The sequence below is a fragment of the Pyrus communis genome, chromosome 15, assembly GCF_041283825.1.
Source record: "Pyrus communis isolate YQ-2024b chromosome 15, ASM4128382v1, whole genome shotgun sequence".
Classification (NCBI taxonomy): Eukaryota; Viridiplantae; Streptophyta; class Magnoliopsida; order Rosales; family Rosaceae; genus Pyrus; species Pyrus communis.
This window is the reverse complement of record NC_142579.1, coordinates 28,243,467-28,264,162: the sequence shown is the minus strand read 5'-3', so window position 1 is coordinate 28,264,162 and position 20,696 is coordinate 28,243,467. Positions and strand designations below refer to the sequence as shown.

Sequence of the window (20,696 nt, the reverse complement as noted above, 5' to 3'; positions counted from 1 at the left end):
CAGGTCATATTCGTAATGATCAAGGAAACAGAAAATGAAACATGATTAAGGGAGAGAGAGAGAGAGAGAGAGAGAGAGAGAGAGAGAGAGAGAGAGAGAGAGAGAGAGAGAGAGAAGAAATTATAATTGGAAAGTTGAAAGTTTTATTTCCAAATTTGTGTTATTGTTTGAAAACTTAAAAATCAATCTGCCCTTTGACAATGGAGGCAGATTGTCTGCTTCCTGTTTGAGTGTTATTCTTATCATTTTTTATTTGTGCAGTTATGGTTAAATTATATCAATATTTTATATTTATATTATTTTTTGTCTTATTATTTTTATAAAAAAATTAATATAAAATATTAACGTGACTTAATCGTGATCGCATAAAATAGAAGGAGACGAGAATAGCACTTAAACACGAGGATGGACAATTTGTCTCCTTTGACAATTATGCTAAGCAACTTTGTCCATAATCTGCCTGTTCACCGCAGATTTAGTTGTCCTTTTTTTTGGCATTCGTGATGGATCACGATATTTTTGTCATCGTGGACCCTCCCTTAGCTTTTGCATTGTTTTGTGTTTGGTAGATGGAAGTCCTTTTTGCATTCCTACACCCTATGGTCGGTTATATTGACAAAAAATTTACAAAGTACCCGAATCACGTTATCTATAAGAAGTTTTCATAAAACATAAAACTCTTTATATTTCGATTTACCCGATTATTAAATGTGGAAAACCAATGAAAAATGTTTGAAAATTTTGAGTTTTAATGATAAAGACAAAATAAAGGGTAAAGTGAATAACATCAAAATTGACTTTTTAATGTAAATATGTGATTTTTCGTTCAAATGAATAGTACCGTGAATTTTTCGTTAAAACCCCCTACTACATATTGGTTGCATTAAGCGTAACAGTTGTCGTAATCTTGTATGCAGTCAAAGAGTTTTAGACTCTTTGTTTATGGGTTCACAGCTTAAATACTCACAACTCATGACCAACCATGGAGTCAAAGATGAATAGAGAAGCAAAGGACATAGAAAATATACCATGTTAAAGAAGAGGGAGATTTTTGGATATATATAATTTCATTTGTTTCGTGCAAAAATATACAATTGGTTATACTGCAGATTTCATAGATACAAGCAACCGCTCGAAGGGTCAAAGCTAACCAAAGATCCGGACAAACTCCTTTTGGATATGTTTTTGAAATTAATTAATTCTAATTAAAAAGTACGAACTAAATGACAACTTGACAACTTGACAACTTGACAACAAACAAACAATCGAAGATTACAAAGCCAGCTACTACACATGCTAAAAAAGACACCCCTAAAACCAGATGCTTGGAATCTCTTGCTCCCAACAAGTGGCTTTTATGTCGCAAACACAGGGCGCACCGACAAACTTGTTGACGCATGTTAGCATCTCAAGTTTAATTATCACACACTGGTTCGAGGCATTCTTAAGCCGTACTCACCATATGCATGTTCTGTCACAACCCCAATACTGTCGAGCTTACTTATTTCTCTACAAACACTACAGGTTCCAAGGGTATTTATGACATTGTATTCTCTCCTTTCCACGTTTAGCTTGGGCAGGCAAGTTTTGAGACGTCCTTGCTAGATCTGTTGTATTTCATGTGGCTATTGACTAGCTGTCCAGCTGCAATTGCTGACATCAGCGAGAGCTCTCCGGCGAGCACTGAACCGGCTACAATGGTGGCCAATTTCCTAGAGTTTGAACCGGGCGCGTCTCTGCTTGCACCCTTTACACCCAGCAGGTTCAAGCAGGCTGCTTGGGATGCAAGCTGGGTTCCTCCTCCAACTGTTCCCACCTGAAGAAGTTAAAGTAAAATAAATTAAATTGGGATAAGTTAGGTGTCAACTCAGTTGAAGATCTCAAAGAGACTCGGAAATATATTTTCTCAAAGCCATAAAAAAAAAAAAACAAAAATGTCTGCAAATTCTGCATTGGTGTTACGTTCTTCTATATATGTTGGAACTCACAACAATGGTTTCTGTTCCACATTAACCCTTCAAACCCGGGAGTTTTTAAACCCTAGGAGGTTGATATAAGACAAATTGTCTGGAAATAGCAGCATATGACACTAGGCGTTTTATATCTAATAATTTTTTCTACGTTAGCAGCACTGTTTAATACTTGTGCAGAAACATTTAGTATTACTTTGGAATTTGCAGTTAAAAGAATATCATTACGAACACCAAGTTGTGATGTGAGGAGCCATTTTACAAACAAATCACAGTTTAACACTTGCGCCGAAAAGTTTTATGATGTTGTTTTTGTAAGTCAATATACTTGTCGGTTTGTGATTTGTAGTTAAAGAAAGAATTACTCCATAAAGTATGGAGCCAAGCAGTACTTGTGGATCTAACATTGCCTTTTAAACTCATTTTAAAATTGAGCATGAATCGGGGATTGATTACCGTAAATCAAGCACTAATTATAGTTGTACTGTACCTCAATGGAAGGCATGGTGACTGAGACATGAAGATCCTTGCCGTCGTTTATGGCTTCCATCATGGTGATACAGTGAGAGCTCTCTACATTCTGAGCCGGATCCTGACCTGTGGCGATGTAGATCGCAGAAACAATGTTGCTGGCGTGGGCGTTGAACCCGCCAAGAGCACCAGCCATGGCAGAACCAGTAAGGTTTTTGAGCATGTTGAGCTCCACCAAGGCAGCCACATTGGTCTTCAGTACCTTCCTCACCACCTCTTCCTTGATCACTGCTTCACACACTACTGACTTGCCTCTCCCTTCTATCCAATTCACCGCGGCCGGTTTCTTGTCGGAGCAAAAGTTTCCTGCACATTCCGGAGTAAGGAAAAACTAAATCAACCTAATCAATTACAGTAAATATTCTGTTTTTCTTATGCTATCACTTGTCAGACATCTAATCACAAGTTCAGATCTGACAATGTAAACAGACAATGCTTTTGTCATATACGTTAAAGTTGGGAGGGCAAAATACATATTCCAACGTGACTAACAATGAATTTTGTATCCTTGGTATTTTTAAACTAACACTATCTTGTGAGTATAACACTCGTCACGTAAAACTTCGTCATCACCGTTGTATATCCGCTACGAGTACAACAGTCATCACGAAATACCCTCTCAGTTGCACGCAATTTCCGACGACATGTGAGAATCTCCCGAAATTAACACTCACATGCAAATTATGGACAAAAAGAAGAGGCAGAAAGAGATTAATTAAGTTACCAGAGATGCCAATAACATCCATGTCAGGGAAGTCGATTTGGAGGAAATCTAGAACGTTTTGGACGCCTTTGGAGACCATGTTCATCCCCATGGCATCTCCAGTGCTGCAAGTAAACCTCGTGTACAAATTCTTCCCTGCTATCGAGCATTGAATCCTCTGAAGCTTTGCAAACCTACTGGATCTGAACGTGCATATGCAGTCAAGTCAACAAACGAAATTCCAAATTATTAATTCTTATTGTGTCATAAACTAATAGATAAATAATAATTAACTCTTCAACTTAAAAACAAAATGGTATTTGTGTGATCACTTAAAACAGGGATTTATACCACCCTCCTCTTGTTTATGTCATTTAATTCTTCTTCACTTTATTCATCCTAAGATTGGAAAAATGCGAGAGCGTGAAAATCATTTTCCTTAATTTAAACGATTCACGCAGAAAAAGAAGGAAATGAAGACAATCCCATCAACATCATCGAGATATAGCAGATCAAAGATAAAGTTAACCAATTAATTAGTAACAAAATCATTTTTTAATCATTTCTCCTCTTCCTCGCCAGAAAATAATACCAACTCACACTACATGCAGATGAAACTCCCGAAATAAAAGGTATTCACTTTAGCCCCGCAAATAAACAAAAAAACATCAAAAATAAAAAATAAAAAACAAAAAAATTACAAGTTAGGTGAGGTTGGTGAGGGCATGCGTGAACCCGTTCTTTGTAATCAAGTTTGAATATTTTTTTCGTTGGTGAGACTAATTTATAATATCATTTTTCAACACAACACAAAACAAAAATAAAAGGAAAATAAGACTCACCAACGTGAGTTAAAGTGAGAAAATTAGGGGTAGTCACGTAAAGATTTTAAAGGATTTTAAAAGTGATAGATTTGATAGGATTTAAAAGGATCAAAGACTCTTACAAAATTTATATGAATTTTAAAGAATTTGAATGAATTGTGGTGGAAAGATTTGAAATCCTAGGAGGTGGGGTTGGATTCTTTTTACTCTTGGTTATATATACTTTTTACTCTCAAATCCTACAAAACCCACAATTTATTAAATCCTTCAAAATTTTAATTTTTTTTAATACATTTAGATTTGGATCAATTTTAAAATACTTTAAAATCTTTTAATTGATTACACTTATGAATTTTAAAGTCTTTTCTCAAATTCGAGTTTGACTACACCCCTATATTGTTAAAATTAAAATGCAAAATATTGCAGGTGAAATTCGAACTATTTTTTGAGAAAACTAAAAGAACAAAACAAAAGAAATAGGGTTGAAGTTGAACGGTCCGAACCTGTTGAACACGACGGCGAGGGAATCGAAGTTGAGCGGGTCCTCGACGAAGAACTTGAGTTTGGCAGCTCTGGCGGCTGAGCTGAACCGGACAACGGGAGCTCGGGTCATCCCGTCCTTGAGAACCACGCTGCCGGCCCCGCCTGACATGTGGATGGCCTTGCAGCCCCTATTGGTGCTGGCCACCAAGCATCCCTCCGTCGTCGCCATTGGCACCGTGTACTCCTCGCCGTCGATCAGCAGCGGCCCCGCCACTCCCACCGGGATCTGGACGTACCCGACCGGCATCTCGCAGCACTGCCCCAGTATCGCCTCGTAGTCGAAGCCTTCCAGCGGGAGCCCCACCAGCGAACTACCGGTTGTCCGCTGCAGAGCCTCGCGCCGTATCGCAGCCGCTCGCCGGCAGTCCCCGAGAGTGGACTCGAGAGAGTATGACGGCGTGGTTCCGACGACGACAGACTTGATAATTTCCTCGTCATCGGTCGAAAACGCCGGCGAATTGTCGTCGATGGCGGTTGCGGTGGTTGTGGCGGCGGAGATGGAGGAGGGGAGTGCGGTGGCATTGACTGAATTTTTTCGTTGGACGACAACGTCGTCTTTCCAGGGGTCGTGGGCGGCGCGGGAGCTGGGGGAGACGAAGGACTGGACGAACTCAATGCCGAAGAAGCCGAGTAGGTAGATGACGGAGGCGAAGAGGGAGAAGAGGGCGGCTAGCTCGGAGAGCGTGACGACGTGAAGCGGCGTGGAGCTGCGGATCTTCTCTCGCCAGCGGTGGAGGAGGAAGTAGGCGACGGTGAAGAAGAGCGTGAAGAAGAGGCCATTGGTGAGGTAGAGCGGGAGGGGAAGGGCGTCGGAGGCCTTGAGCAGCTGCTTGTCGGATTTAATGGGTTCGCCGGCGGCAGAGGCGGTTGAGGGTCGCCGGCGAACAGCCATTATTAGAGAGAGAGAAAAAGCGGGGAATTAGGTAATTAAGGAACTAATAAGGCAAATAAAACAAAAGGAAGGGATACATTAGTGGTGGGGGTTTATTTAATTAATTTGGGGTTTTGTTAGGGAGTTTGTTCTAAAAATGAGCTGGAATGGGGAAAAGGCGGAGGATTTGGACCGTTTTTTATAGAAAGAGGGGAGGGAGGGAGGGAGTGAAGTGGGAGTGCGGGCTGAGTTGGTTGGCGCGCTGGCTGCCTGGACCAGGAGTCCCACTCCCACACGTACAGTGTGCTTACGCGTGTGTGGTTTTGTCTCTCGGATCGGATCTGTGGATCCAGTGGATCCCTTCGCGAACTTTTGGAGTGTTGACCGTCCAATTTGCGAGAGATTTTTCAATGATGAAATTGTACACCATATATCATTATATAAACGACGGGATATGTGTGTGAAAAAATTAATAAATTAAAAAATAAGATTTTCTACCACTTATATAGAAATACGTGATGTACCACCCATGCTCCAGTCACAATGAAAAATTTCTCCAAATTTGGAGGAACTGTTGTTATAATCACGTAGATACAAATTCCACCAATAACATCAAGAGAAAATTATAGCAATAGTCTCGCAACTTTAATCTAATTGGAGCAATGATCCCTTAACTAAAAATTCATGATCATTTGTCTCTTAACTTATCAAAACATGCAGCTATAATCTTTTTCCGTCAACTTCGTCAGAATTTTGCAAAATGAGTCATATTTGAAGGACTATTGCTACAATTGGGTTAAAATTGGTGGGCCATTGCTCCAATTGAGTAAAGTTGAGAAACCATGTCTCCATTTGAGTTAAAATTAATAGACCATTGCTATAACTTGTTTCATTTGGTTTTTTATATTTGCCTCTTAATTCAGCCTCACATGCGTGACATGTGACATATTTTAACAGAAGTTGTAACGAAGTTAACTAAAATGATCATAATTACGCATTTTGATAACTTATGGGATCAATGATCATGTAATTTAAGTGCTTTTCATAAAAATAAAAATAAAAAACTATTACGTTTATTTTATTAAGAATTTCTTTTTTAATGCAAACGCTTAATAGCACTTTTAATTGTCATAAAACACGTTTATTATTATTTGTTAAAAAAATACACTTTTAATATCTAAAAAGAGTCCCAAACAAATGATTAAACAAATTAGTAACTTCATTAACAGTGTATATATATGCTACTCCCAAAAATTACTACAAATCCATTGATCATCATCATCATCATCATCATCATCGTAGTCGTGCACTCATGACGGGCTTGTTTTATTTAATTTTTGAATTTTGGAAGTCTCTCGCCATGGACTTCAGTTCCCTCCTCTCTCATTTCCTATTAATTTACTTGCCATTTTTGTTTCCATTTTACTCATCTCTGCCTCTCGTCTGCCTTTTTCACGTGTCGTCTTTTTTGTTAAATTTTCGTACAAGACTTCGACAAGTGAACAAAATAATTACGTTCCAAATCGTATTATCATATTATATTTACAAGAAACTTTGTTTTTTATTCTGGAAGATTGATCTGTACAAGCAATTGAATATAAGATGTTTGTGTAATTGTTCGGGCAAAGATTTCTCTGGAGAAGATCTCTGAACCTCAGCACAGCCCTCCAAGGGATTGAGACTTTGATGTTTGGTAGTCGGGCTCTTACTTGTTGGTGTGCTGCAATAAGAACTTGAAGTTAGTTCTGAAAGGTGTTTTTGTGGGGCCTTAGGTGTAGGCCTCAAGGCTCGCAATCAAAACTAACTAAATGCTTAGGCATGCCACTGCTATCTCAATATAGCAGATGTAGAACAAGTGTGTTTTAAATCGATTACTTGTGCCCCAAGTTACTCGAACTTCTTGTTTATCAAAGGATTGTCGCAGATGAGTTAAGTCTGCAATAAGTTCTTTTTCTTACCTTGTAAACAAGGACTTTTAGTTCATGATCTTGTATGTTCGAATGGAGGGAGTCTAGAGCTTTTTAAATCATTTGCTTGATTCCATGTTGTTCTTAATGAAAACAGGTTCATTATGTTAACCATATTCGGATGCACATATGACTCTTAGGTAGGTAATAACTGGAAATAACTTGAATACATGCTGAAAAGTACATTTAGATGACAAATCTACTAATTTAAAAGACGAACAAAGAGATTCGAGCAAGATTTCACCTTGTCTGGCAAGGTTGAACTTCTTGCAGCCACTTATCTTTGAGTTTACAAGGGTTGTATGCTAAAAGGGATGGATGGTAAACAGGTTTTACACAAGGGAATCGATACGACAACACTAGGGAAGGTAACATAGCTTGTACACTAGACAAAAGATAGCTTTTCTAAGAAAACTATTGCTAAAATGATTGAATCTGAGTTGATTTTAGCTTTCTGGATGCAAATCTGGATTGAGAGCAGAGTTTGTATGCTTGTTTGTTTGATTGGTTGAGTGTCCTTGTCTCAGATGCTTGCTTCCCCTTTTATAGGCAATTTTGGCTCAACTGCTTTCAGCTCTGCTCTTGCCCGAAAGCTTTTAGAGGGTAGTGAATCATCAGCTTTTTACTTGTAGTGCCACTAGAAAGTGTTTTTTGGCTGATAATAGGTTGGTTTCTATCACTTGTCACTTCAGTTATAGACATGTGACTTATGTCTTGGCTGAGAAGGCTTTTAATCTGCATTAGGCTTCAAGGTTAGGCTTCGGGCAAATGCAACCTGCTTTAGCGCCTTTGAGCTTCCTTTCTCCTAAACCCAATATTCAAATATTAACCCAAACAGTAATATTGTATTTAATCCACATGACCAACACTTACACAATCTGATTTGTTCGATACAATTCAATATTTGTACTCTACTTAATTTAATCATGTAAATTTAACTTTACACATCAATACATGCCTATTGCAGGTATTGATATATGAGATTTTATTCCAAAAGATCTCGGTGCTAATATGATAAACACTAACTTTTAGCTTGTAGATTATTGTTGTACTTACTTAGTATTCGAGGCAAGTAGAAACTCTCATTCATATCATTGACTATATTGAGTCATACATAAACTCAACAAAAACATATCCAAAACAAAGTCACACCACAATGGAGGAGTCAAAAGTTTGAGAGTGTGAACAAATGTCTTACGTGAGAAAGTTAACTAAACTTTGCATGCGGGTTCTTTATAAGAAGTTGGGTTAGTCCCTTAACATCAATTGGTTTTATAGTATAACTCGACTTTCTTCAAAAATTTAGTCAAACATTAAACATTGACTAACCAAAGATACGTATTGATAATCTTGTATTCAGTGAGTTGAATCTAAAACATTCTCAATTAAATGGAGAACTATGTATCACTAAACTTCATATATTTTGGTATCTACCGCATAGAATGAGTTCTAGAATGTTGATTTTGGGTCTTTATTTACTAAATGGGTGTAAAGATAAATTTATAGAAAACTATATTTTAATCCCTAAATAAGATGAAGTTTAAAAAAATGTCTTATGCAAAATTAAAAATTGATTTTAGTCCTTAAACTTTATTTAATGTCAGCATATGTATTCAATGTCTCTTTTTTAATTTATATTTTTGTGAATTTTTTATGAAAATATTATAAATTTAATTCTCATTATGGTAAGCATCTTATACAAGAAAATATTTTCGTAGAGATTTTTCGGTATACTTATATTTTTGCATATTTTCTTATCTGCCACTAATTAATTAGAATATTTTGAGGTATGAACATTTTGGTACACTGGGTTAATATAATATGTTTAGGTACGAACATTTCAGTACACTAGTTTAATATAATATATTTAGGTACCGATATTTCGGTACACTAGTTTAGTATCATATAGTTAGGTACGGAATTTTTGGTACACTTATGTTTCTACATATTTTCTTATATGTCACTAATTCACTAAAATATATTTAGGTACGGGTAATTCGGTACACTAATTTTGTAAAATATATTATGATACGGACGTTTATGTACACTAATCAGAGAAAATTAAATACAATTAATGAATTAAAATGCGTATAATTATAAATTATAAATTTAATGTAATAACATTAAATAAGTTTTCTATTAAATATAAAAACTAAAATATAATAGGAATTTGAATTAAGTACACATTTAGGGACTAAAATCAATATTCAATCTAACACCAAGTTTTTATTAAATTTAAATTTTCTTGAAGGATTAAAGTTCAAAAACCCCATAAATTTATATATTGAATTTGGTTTGTGATAGGGGTGCAACTTAACCCAAACCCAGCTCGACTTTAAAATCGAACAAACGGGTTTTTTTTTTAGTTATAACCCCCCTGAACCCAAGCCGATTTCAACCCGTTCATTGATTGGGTTGGGTTAGGTTGATCATTTGCCCGCCCGAATCAACCCGAACCCATTCATTGATGTTGCACATAGAGTTGTTAGGATCACCCATAACTCTTACTGCTTCCAAGTTGATATGGAATTATATGGACCATAAGGATGTACCAAAGATCTAAATTGTGCCCGAAATCTGCCAACAATCTGACTTTGAATTCATAAATGTTTAGTGGCACAATCATCCATTTGATCGAAATTTAACCCTGGTTCATACCAGTGGGATTATTATTTTAGTTACCTGACTATTGTACGTCTGATCCAGGAGGATGAATGTGGTAGTTTGGTGGACTTCGGTGCTCCAACCGTTGACGTGCAATACACTTTTAGTAATTTTTCATTCAAGGCAAGGCATATAAACCCTAAGCTGTTATTTTTCTTCCGATGCTGGATGAAAATGAGTGATGGTGGTTTTCTCTACATAGCTTTTTTGGCATTGGGGTCTCATGCTCTACAAAGACTTTATTCTAGTTTTGGACAATGAAGTGTTCCTCTCTTTCTTTCTTTTTTTTCTTTTCTTTTGGTACTAGTTTTGGTATTTCTTGTATTTTAATTCAAAGTTTGCATGGTTGAACATTCATATTTAGTTCAACTTTATAATGGATACAATTTGCGGGATTGAATTTTATTGAAAAAGTTGAGCAACCCGAACCCGTTCATGTCCAACCCGAACCCGATTAAAACCCAACCCTTGGATTAGATCAACTTGTCATAAAAACTTGGTATAAGATTAAAATTTTAAATTAATCCTTTGACTGGCTGTCCACCTCAGAATTAACATTAAAACTCATATTTTATTTGTTTTAAAGTTTTTATGTGAATTTTAGTTCCTAAAATACCCCACAATTAAATATTTGACTTTCTTGCCAATTTTTAGGGGTTGATTTGAATGCCTCATTTCCTCCAATGAAGATAATTACACCTAAAAATAACAGAGATACCACCAAATAAGAAATTCAGTTACATATCAAATAAAAAAAAAACGAATGTAATTATCGATTAGAATTATAAAAAAAAATCATATCACCATGAAACAAAACTCAAGGAAATCATTTTAATGAATACATAATACCAAATAAATAATCTAATGTACCTAAACCGTGGTACCTATATCACAATATCTATATCATGGTACGTACCGAATACATAGTACCTCCAAATTAAAAGGACCTAATTAGAATTTTAATGCACCTAGAACATGGTACCTATGTTGGATTAGTGTACATCACTTTTATAGTGTGCCAAAATATGGATTAGTGTACCAAGTGCAATACAAATATGCAGATCATATACAAATATCGAACTAATATATAAAGTATTCAACATAATAAAAAAAAACTCCATTGCAACACCCACCACAAAGCTAAACCCTAAAAAACACCGACACGATTTTAGTGGAAATGCCACAGAAAGGGGCAATGAAAGATTCATACAACTGAACCTTCGGGTTTAAAATGGAAAATGCAGCACTCATAAATCGGCATTTAAAAGTGGTGATTTCCTTCCCAACGTGACATATGGGCAATGTAGGAAAAATAGAATCAATGAAACCACCCAAACAATTAAAAGCTGATGTGGATAATGTATGTTGACATGGATTTACAGTCAAAGGACTATAATCAATATTTAATCTTGCATAAGACATTTTTCTAACTATAAACTTATTCAAGGATTAAAATCACATTTTCTAAGTAATTAATGTGGATGCAGAGAATACGTTGGGTGTAGAAAAAAATTATATGAGTTCAAATAAAATTTCCCTTTCATAATTCTGATGCAAACTGCATATGTTTCTCTGCTGCCGACAAACGTATGGAGACAATAACCTACTTATATATATATAACTTGTAACAGAGAGTATTTGAATTCAAATATCTATTCACGTGAACTCAAGAAATTTAAATGGGTAGGCGCTTGACCGACCAAGTCATTTTCTGGTGTATGTTCAATCTTTTAGGAAACAAAAAATAGATCGATCGATCGATCTAGCTTATGGATCACTAGCTTATTTCAAGATACAACGTCGATTGTGGTGGTGATCAATTTCTGTAACTCAGGTTCATTTACAAGCTGTTGCCTCGATTTTATGATTCATATACTGTAATTTGTAAAATTTTAAAGATCGTTTTATTTATTACTATCGTTGCCATTTAGTATGCCTGAGCAAATATTATATAATTATTATTGTCGCCACTGCATATGTTTAGGGAAAATGTTCTGTTTATTATTACTGCAGTCATGAGTATGTATGGAGCATATACATTAGTTTTTACAAATGTATTGACCATTCAAAACCCTATTTCAAGTTTTTAATTAAAGTCCAGTCAAGCTTAGTTACATTAAGTCAATCTTGCACTTGAATAAGATATGGCGAATTCTTAGTTAATAATTAAAAAAACACACAAAGTCAAGCTTAATTACCTAACTAGCTACTTAATTGCCTGCTTCAGAAACATATATATTATATACGTATAATTCGCCATATTTTCTTCAGTGTGCTTCATATTTTCTTTTTGTTTATAATATATGAATGAATTAATCCAACTGAAAATTCAAACCCTAGTATGCAGGGAGACGGCCTGGGGATCACAGAAGGGACAACAAGTTTAAGAACAAATCAACAAAAATTGAAAAATAATAAAATAATAAGATGACTGATGTCGTCTTACTCTTTCAAATGTGGCCAGCAACACGATTTCACTTTGATTTCATGCTGGACAATATTGACTAATGGTTTTGTTAGTATTTTTCTTGTTGCTTAAATTTAATTTTTTTCTTTTTGCCTTTTAACTCTTTTGTAGCTGATTCCAAATAAAGAAACTATGCACTTTCTTCGGTTAACAGTTTTGCATATTATTTTTGTTAAAAATTCTTGAAATTCTGTGAAGTATACATCATATAACTATGTATGAGCTGTATCCAAAGATTATATCCATGCATATGTGAAGTAATTTTTTTTAAATAAATAATATTATCTACGTTAAAAGGTTGAGGGAGTGAGCTAAGCAGCTAAACCTCACAATGGGCTAGTAATAATGTGATGTAAATATTAGAAACGGGTAAAAATATCAAGAGAGCAAGAGCTTAAGTAAAGTGAATTTAATATATATGCATTTAAAAAAAAATTATTTATTATTATGGTGGAGGAGAGGGTTTGAAACTATTATAATAATTTATGAGAGTGAGAAATTTTGAATCAGAGACGCATAAGTGAAAATTTAACACCCTATCCACTAAAATATTCGACCACATGTGAATTCTTTTTTGTCTTAGCGCATAAAAAAAAATATAATCGAATACTACAATTTTATATGTATACTCCCAAAAATACTAGTATGATCTAAATTAATTTTATAACAGTTGTTTTTTCTTTTGTTGTGAATAATGTTTTCTTACATCTCTTGGCGCAAAATAGAGTCAAAAAAACCTTTTTTATATACAAGGGTCAAGCCAACCATTAGTAAAAGAATTTAATGGTTGTTGGGGGATCATAGATACAAGAGTTAAGCCGCTACCGACCCATGTCCAAACAAACAGTTAAATAAAATGCAATTTCCTTCTAGGAAAACAAAAGTAATCTTTCTAATACAAACGATGTTACCATTTTAATTCACACTAAAGTGAGATGTATATTTTGAACTCGGAGCAATAAATTGAAAATAATAACACAAACTATCAGGGTAATCTACCACTTGTACTAATTAGGCTTTTTAGCTCAAATGGTCATTGAGATTTTCATAACACATAACTTTGGTCCCTAAAATTTAAAATCAATAGAAGTGGTCCCTGAGATTGTCCACCATCTATTATTTTGGTCATTTTATTAAAAAACTCCGTTAAGTGGTCCCTAAGCTTTTTAATAGAAGGATCAAAATGATGGATGGTGGACAATCTCAGGGACCAAAGTTATGTGTTATGCAAATCTCAAGGACCAAAACTATGTGTTATGCAAATCTCAGAGACCAAAGTTTTGTGTTATGCAAATCTCAGAGACCAAAATTATGTGTTATGCAAATCTCAGGGACCAAAGTTTTGTGTTATACCCTCAACTTAACGGAGTTTTTTAACGGAATGACCAAAATAATTGATGGTAGACAATCTCATGAACCACTTTTAATGATTTTAAATCTCAAATATCAAAGTTATGTGTTATGTAAATCTCAGAAATCATTTTAATTAAAAAACCTACTAATTAAGCTGAATACCATTTGCGTTAGATGGTAATGTACACTACTCTACTCTTGTAGATTGAACTTAATACCTTTTGCTTAGGAGGGATGGTTGGGTTTAATAACTATGATTGAATTAGTTATTGGGAACGGTCAATAAAAGATCGATCGGGTAGTTAGTTGAACTTGAAAAGCGACAAAATTAACTTTTATTCATAGGTCGAATTGGTTGTAAGGAATGCTCTAATGTATTCGTACTGACGATCTAGGGTTAAGCATGAATTGGACCACCCGTGACCATGCTTGGTATTCTTTGGCAAAGAAAACGAACAATACTTAACTATTCAAAGATAAATAAAAATTCCTACTTAAAATTCTTAGTGTTTTAATACATATGGCCGCGAGTTTGCTCCCAATTCAATGTTTCTTTACTGTCTCTAACTTTTTGCAAATGTCCATGAACTTAACTTTTAATTTAAAGGTGTTATCTTTTTTAAAAACTAATATAACAAATGAAAAGAAATTAAAAACTGTTGCAATTCTATTAGATTAGGAATGTGATTGTGTAAATTCTATCATATCTAGGATATTCTTATGAGATTCTACCATATCACTTAGACTAGATATTATCCTATTAGAGTTGTAATCCTATTGGGTAAGGAATTTACTTTCCATACTACTATAAATAAAGACACAATGGGGTGAGATAACACACACCTCACAATTACATATCTCTCTCTTCTCTCTCTATGTGCTGCACCCCCTTTCTCTGGCCTCCTTTATACGATTCAGTAAATTATGCCTACAACACATTATCAGCACACTCTTAATGCTACGCTAAAGATAGTTTATTCTTCGATCAGTGGAGTATTACATTTTAATAATTCTTTTTATGATTAATTTATTATTTTATTGAATTGATTTACATGCTATTGATTCAATTTAATTTTTCTTTGTTGAACGTGATACAATGCATTAGAGATGCAATTCCGACTTTCAGAGAATGATCTTCTACAAATTCAAAGGCTCAATTGTTTTCTGCCAATTAGGTATTTTTAAAAATAAATTAAGATATTTGAAACAACCATGAAGCATGAAAACATTCATCATGATGCATGAACCCCCTAATTTATATTTTCCTTTTGTTATATATATTGCATATGTTTTCATATAATTGTCAACATACATATATATATGTGTGTGTGTGTGTGTGTGTGTGTGTGTTCAAGCATTATGCAACTATTAATCGCTATGTGGAATTTGTGAGTCAAATAATCAAAAGAAATTAGAAGCAATTTAGAGTTTTTCCAAACCCTAGATTTTGAGGAAAAAAAAATATTCCCCGGCCTAAAAACTCGAACTATTGCTTGGTTTCCTCCACAGAATGGTCCACCTGCAGTAAGTCCATGCTGATGGGCTTTTTTTTTTCTCCCACCTTGGCCCGTATTGCAGCAGCAAGCCTACTACTTTTGAAATTTTTTTTTTTCTCTCGGCCTATGAGTGTAGCAAGCTTGTAAGCTTGCTTTTGCGGGTTGATGAACTGCCTGCAGCAGCCTTACATGGCCCAACCCGCAGCTTGCAGCTGCTGAGCTATACAAATTGGACAACAGCTAGCAATCTAATGCTAGGTTGCCTCTTTTTCTCAATCCAAAGCCATCTTTGGTTTTTTTTTTTCTATCCCATGCCCATATTTCTTTTGTGGTGCCCAATTTCGCGGCCTTAACCTATTTTTAGGTATTTTCTTTTGCATGGCCTGCAACCGTCTAACCCAAAAATATGGCTTGAAACTTTGTATTATTTTTCTTCTACGATCGACCTCGAATAGTCTCGATCTATTGAATTAATTAGAGTGACCAGCAGTCTATTAATCTGACATGATATCCAAAATTGTTGGCCTGAAGCCTACTTTTGGACATTAACGATTCAATATTTTATTTCATTTCTTTGAACCACTAACTCCCTTTCGTAGTCCCGAAGCACTTACACTTACACTTGAGTTCCTGAAGCAACCTAAATCCACTACTGTGATAGCCCATCCCTAATCTTACGATTTTATAGATTTTAAAAGAGTGATTTGACGAAAATGCCCTAGAGGTAAGATTGTTGACTTTCGTTGACTGTCTTTTCGTGATGTGTACAAGCTACTATTTTACCGTATTCTCGAAGTACTCGACGATACGAACGCGTAAGCATAAGTGGAATCAAATTTGGAGCTACGGTTAAAATTTTATGGAATTACGAGCGTAAATGACGTTTTAGTAATTTCACATTTATGGGAGATAATTTGATTTTGTTTTGGCCTTAGGTTGTGTACCACGTGGGGCCCATACCTCATTCTTCTCCTTCACTTGTTTTTTTTTTTTTTTTAAATCTCCCCCACCTCAATTCACCACTCTTTGGCTACCACCTCACCTCTTTCCCTCTAACCCTCTCAGCTCTTTTATTCTCATATCTCATCTCTCTCGTCTCTCTCTAAAAAGAAAAAACTCTGGAGCCTAGCAGCACAAACATCACCTGCCACCTCTCCGGGAACTACACCTGAACCACCATGCCATATCCCTCTATCTCTCTCCTGTTATGCATCCATCTTTTTCAACCTCCATGTCGTTTCTCTCATCTCTACAAACACGGAACAGCCATGAGGCTAAGGCCATCACCATCGCCATCTTCCATGGCAAATGACCGTCGAACCAACGCTCCCACAATATCCTATCATTTGAAACCTAGCCCTAGAGTTAGTTCCAAACATCCCAACGAGAATGGCTCTCAGATCATGAAGCTCTAACACTATGGAGACTTACCAGCGTGGATTTCACCATTTTCTGTGAAGGTGAGTGTTGATTATGCTTTGTGTGATATCCCCTCGTGGTTTAAAATGACTTTTAGGCTTAATGGTGAAGTTTGGACTGGATTCATGGAAGAAATGGCAAAAGAGGAAGTTTTCCAGATTTCTGGAAAACTAGGAACCATGGCCATCCGACCACTTTCAGACCAAATTCCTGGCCAACTCGACCATGATTGGGCTTCTAGTGGGTATAGACCTATTTCCTACACTTCTAGCTTCACTTAGGTTTTTGTATCATGGATTTTGTTGGAGAATCAAGCTCGATAGGAGCTCTGGAAGTTGGACCAAAAACGTGCAAAATGTAGGCCTTCGCGAGGAAGGCGAGTATGATGGTACTCGCAAGCGCGTAGGTGCGCATAGACTCTTGTTTGTCATTAACGCTGTGGCACGTGGCTGCCAGTGCACCCACTTGTGGAAGCGCGTGCGGCGGTGTGTGGAGAAACCCAAAGTCCCTTCTTAGGTTTCTCGATGTGCCGAATTCGAATTCGCCGTCCGTTTTTCGACATTCGACCATTTTAAAATGGTTCCTTTATTAGCCATACCTTGTACAAAAATGTATAATTACGTTAGTACGTTATATTTACGTTAAAGGTTTCGTTTCTAGGTGAAACGCATCGCGAGGATCTTCGAAACTCACTAGGCGGGTTCGACCTGACGACATGATCTATGAGTGGGTCTTTTCTTTTATATAGTATATATAATTGTTAGTTTCCATTTATACATATCAAAAATAGTTTTCTACAATACGCCTAGATTAACGTGATGTTTATAAGATTTTGGCATAATGATAGAAATTATGAAGTTATGCTACGTCATACGGGATGCATAGGTATGTGTATTATTATTGATGCCATAATTACATTTACGGCTACGAATACTATTATGTTGACTAGAGTTATCAAATCATTGCAGCATGACCATATTTATGTTATCTGCTCATCGTTTGCTGCACCGATGTTGGTACTCACCTAGGCCAAGGTCAGTTTTTCACGTGCATATGCACATCACACCGTACGCTCACTTTGGATCCATTGTAGGTGCCAATCTTGTCCTAGATTGCCAAAGGCAATTAGGACTCGTATGTGCTACGCATAATGTCAGTCTTCATGTGATTGTAGTACTAGAGCATATATCATTGTCACACCTAATCATGTTCATGTCAGAATATCTCTGCATAAACTCATGTGTCAGCATGTGTCGATGAGCACTCGATAGTGTATGTTTACTTGTGCAAGATTATGTGATTACGGACGTCATGTAGTTAATTACGAATTTTGTGACGTATTGTATTCTTGCGATATTGCAGGTTACGGTAAGTATTTTCATATTATACGTAGTATGTAAATTTTAGAAATTATACTTATTTTACGGCGAATGGTTTTTAAGTTTTAAAAAAAAAAATTACGAAGCTTTATTTTTTGGCCCACTCACCCTTGTTTTTCGCCTCTCTAGGTTTTAATAGCTAAGCTTTTGTATCGACGAAGATTCTTGGCAAATCTTGGTATTGGACATTACCCTCGATGGTATAATTCTCAATCTACTCCATTGTACTTTACTTATGCTCTGACGTCACGTGTGAAATGGATTCATTCCCGCTCACATGTGCACTCTTATATTTAGGCACTTTTAGGTTTAAATTTATTCACATTTTCCACATCACTTCATTTATGGCTTCGTCACCCTCCTGATGTCAACCAACACAACTCGATTTGGAGTCTAGATGAACTTTTCGGGTCGGGGTGTGTCAACTACACTTAGTTGTATATTATATTCTGTGTTCTTATAGGTACCTCATTTTTATGAACCAGAAGTTTATAACTAAACTCGAACATGTAGTTTCAAATTTAATGTCATTGAAACCTGAAGTTTTCATAAAACAATAAACCCATGAAAACCCGACGTTTTCATGTAAACTATGTCTTAGATACTGAATGTTCTAACTTTGATGTTTATAGAGATCTTATTTCCATAGCACCAATCACAATCTTGTTTCATCCATTCAATGGATTGTCGAACCGTAACAAGTTTGATTTCCTGATTTGGACGTTTCTTGATATAAACCACTATATGTGGGTACAAGACATGAATCTTTATTTGAATATCAAGAAGTTAAGAAACCATTGAAGCCAACAATGGCATGGAAGAGCTAAGTAAGCCTCTGCCATTCTCTTCATTCGAAGACTTATGCCCGAAGCATTACAAAACAAAAGCACATCCCGGATGAGGATTTCATGGCTCTTTGGCTCGCTCATACAGACCGTCTGATCATGCAAGATATTGGTTGAAGCACACCATGATTACATCCATAAATGAGTACGATTCTGAATCTTATAAATCTGATCGAATTTTGACTAGAGAATACTTGCTCGTCCTTCCTTATTTTTAACTCACTTCTGAAGTAGCAGCGTGGAGAGCAGAAGTTTACCAAATTCTTGGATCTTATTACTACCACACTTGTGAGAGAAAGGTACCCCAACAATTTAGCTGAGAGGTACTGAACGGTATACACCTAGTTTCAGATAGAGTCTACCAAATGGTGGTGCTCTGCTTTGGCAATGATGCACCAAAGGGCATGCTTTGCTTCGGCAGAGGTGCACCGAAGGTATTCCTCTGCTTCGGCAGATGCCTCATAAACAAACCCCTCCAGCTTCAGTTGGAGCCTATCGAACCCAAGTCTGGGTCTGTCTCTTTCATAATCCAATTTTGAGTTTGTTTTTACAACCTATGGTAGAATCAAGGCTTGTCAAGGCATGACACACGCTTGAAGCTTGATCCTTGGCACTTAAGACCTAAAACTTCAAGAATTAGAGATATTGTTCCCGAACCTCAACCCTGTAGAATCTACTTCCATTTTGATGGAAGAGATCATTAGTTATGCACCAGTTTGTGCCCCTACCAATGTCATTGAGAACTACCATTCTCGTAGTCAATATGTGAGACTAATTTTTCTTAACCTAACAACGTTGGAAGAACAGAATTTTGACATAAAGGGCCTTGTTGGCCGAATCCCCTTAGTAAACCATTTACTTTGTGAACATTTTTCTATATTCTTGGATTCAAGTTTGGTGTTTGTTTTAGTTATGGATAATCTTATCAATATTGTCCTCAAATATGAGTTAATTGAATCATGTTTCTTGTATACATGTGACCAAATTTAATTAAACAAGGGATTAGGTACGAATGTGGGAAAGTTAGTTGTCTGGTTGAATGCGATACTACGTACACTAACTTTATACCTAAATCACATCTTTAGCAATGACTTCAGGTCTATCAAACCTGATTAAGAGCATACGCACGCTCCTCGTTGTATGAATAGTACTAAATTACCGTTTAAAAGACCTTATATTATTCTCGTTCTGGAAGAACGTCGTTAAGTTTTAAGGATATTTGAGAGAACAATAATCATGAATAAAACCACTGAAGAGAATAGAGTGTAATATCTTTGTACCACCTTCAAAATACTGAGCCCAAAGCTATATTTTGGGGCCAATAGGCTGTCTCCCAAACTGGGAACACGCCATATGTGGTCGGCTTGCAACCGGGTGATTCAAGTAGTTTACTTGCTTTGGCACGACCATTTGGAACACTTAGGTAGAACAATGATGCCACGACGCATCTCCTTACCCGAACTAAGGATCTTGTGCTTACAAGCACACTTTGGTAAGCCCACTCATTTGGGAAATTTGATTTTCTATATCATCTCTTGCAAAGATACGAAACAACCCTCTTTTCACAGTGAATTCAAGGGAATATATGTGGACTAATCCAACCAAAATACGGACCATATAAATACTTATGGTTTTGGTTGATGACTGGACAAACTAGTCATATG

At 36.1% G+C, this 20,696-nt stretch overlaps 1 protein-coding gene across 1 annotated transcript; it reads right to left on the bottom strand.

Moving 5' to 3' along the window:
* Positions 1-1,032: 1,032 nt before the first annotated feature.
* Positions 1,033-5,740, bottom strand: LOC137742197 (3-hydroxy-3-methylglutaryl coenzyme A reductase 2-B). The gene is made up of 4 exons (XM_068481992.2): positions 4,532-5,740; positions 3,226-3,407; positions 2,461-2,807; positions 1,033-1,816 (listed from the first exon to the last, which is right to left on the bottom strand). The coding sequence occupies exons 1-4, from the start codon at positions 5,461-5,463 to the stop codon at positions 1,568-1,570; spliced, it is 1,710 nt and encodes a 569-aa protein (XP_068338093.2). The 5' UTR covers positions 5,464-5,740; the 3' UTR covers positions 1,033-1,567.
* Positions 5,741-20,696: the final 14,956 nt, after the last annotated feature.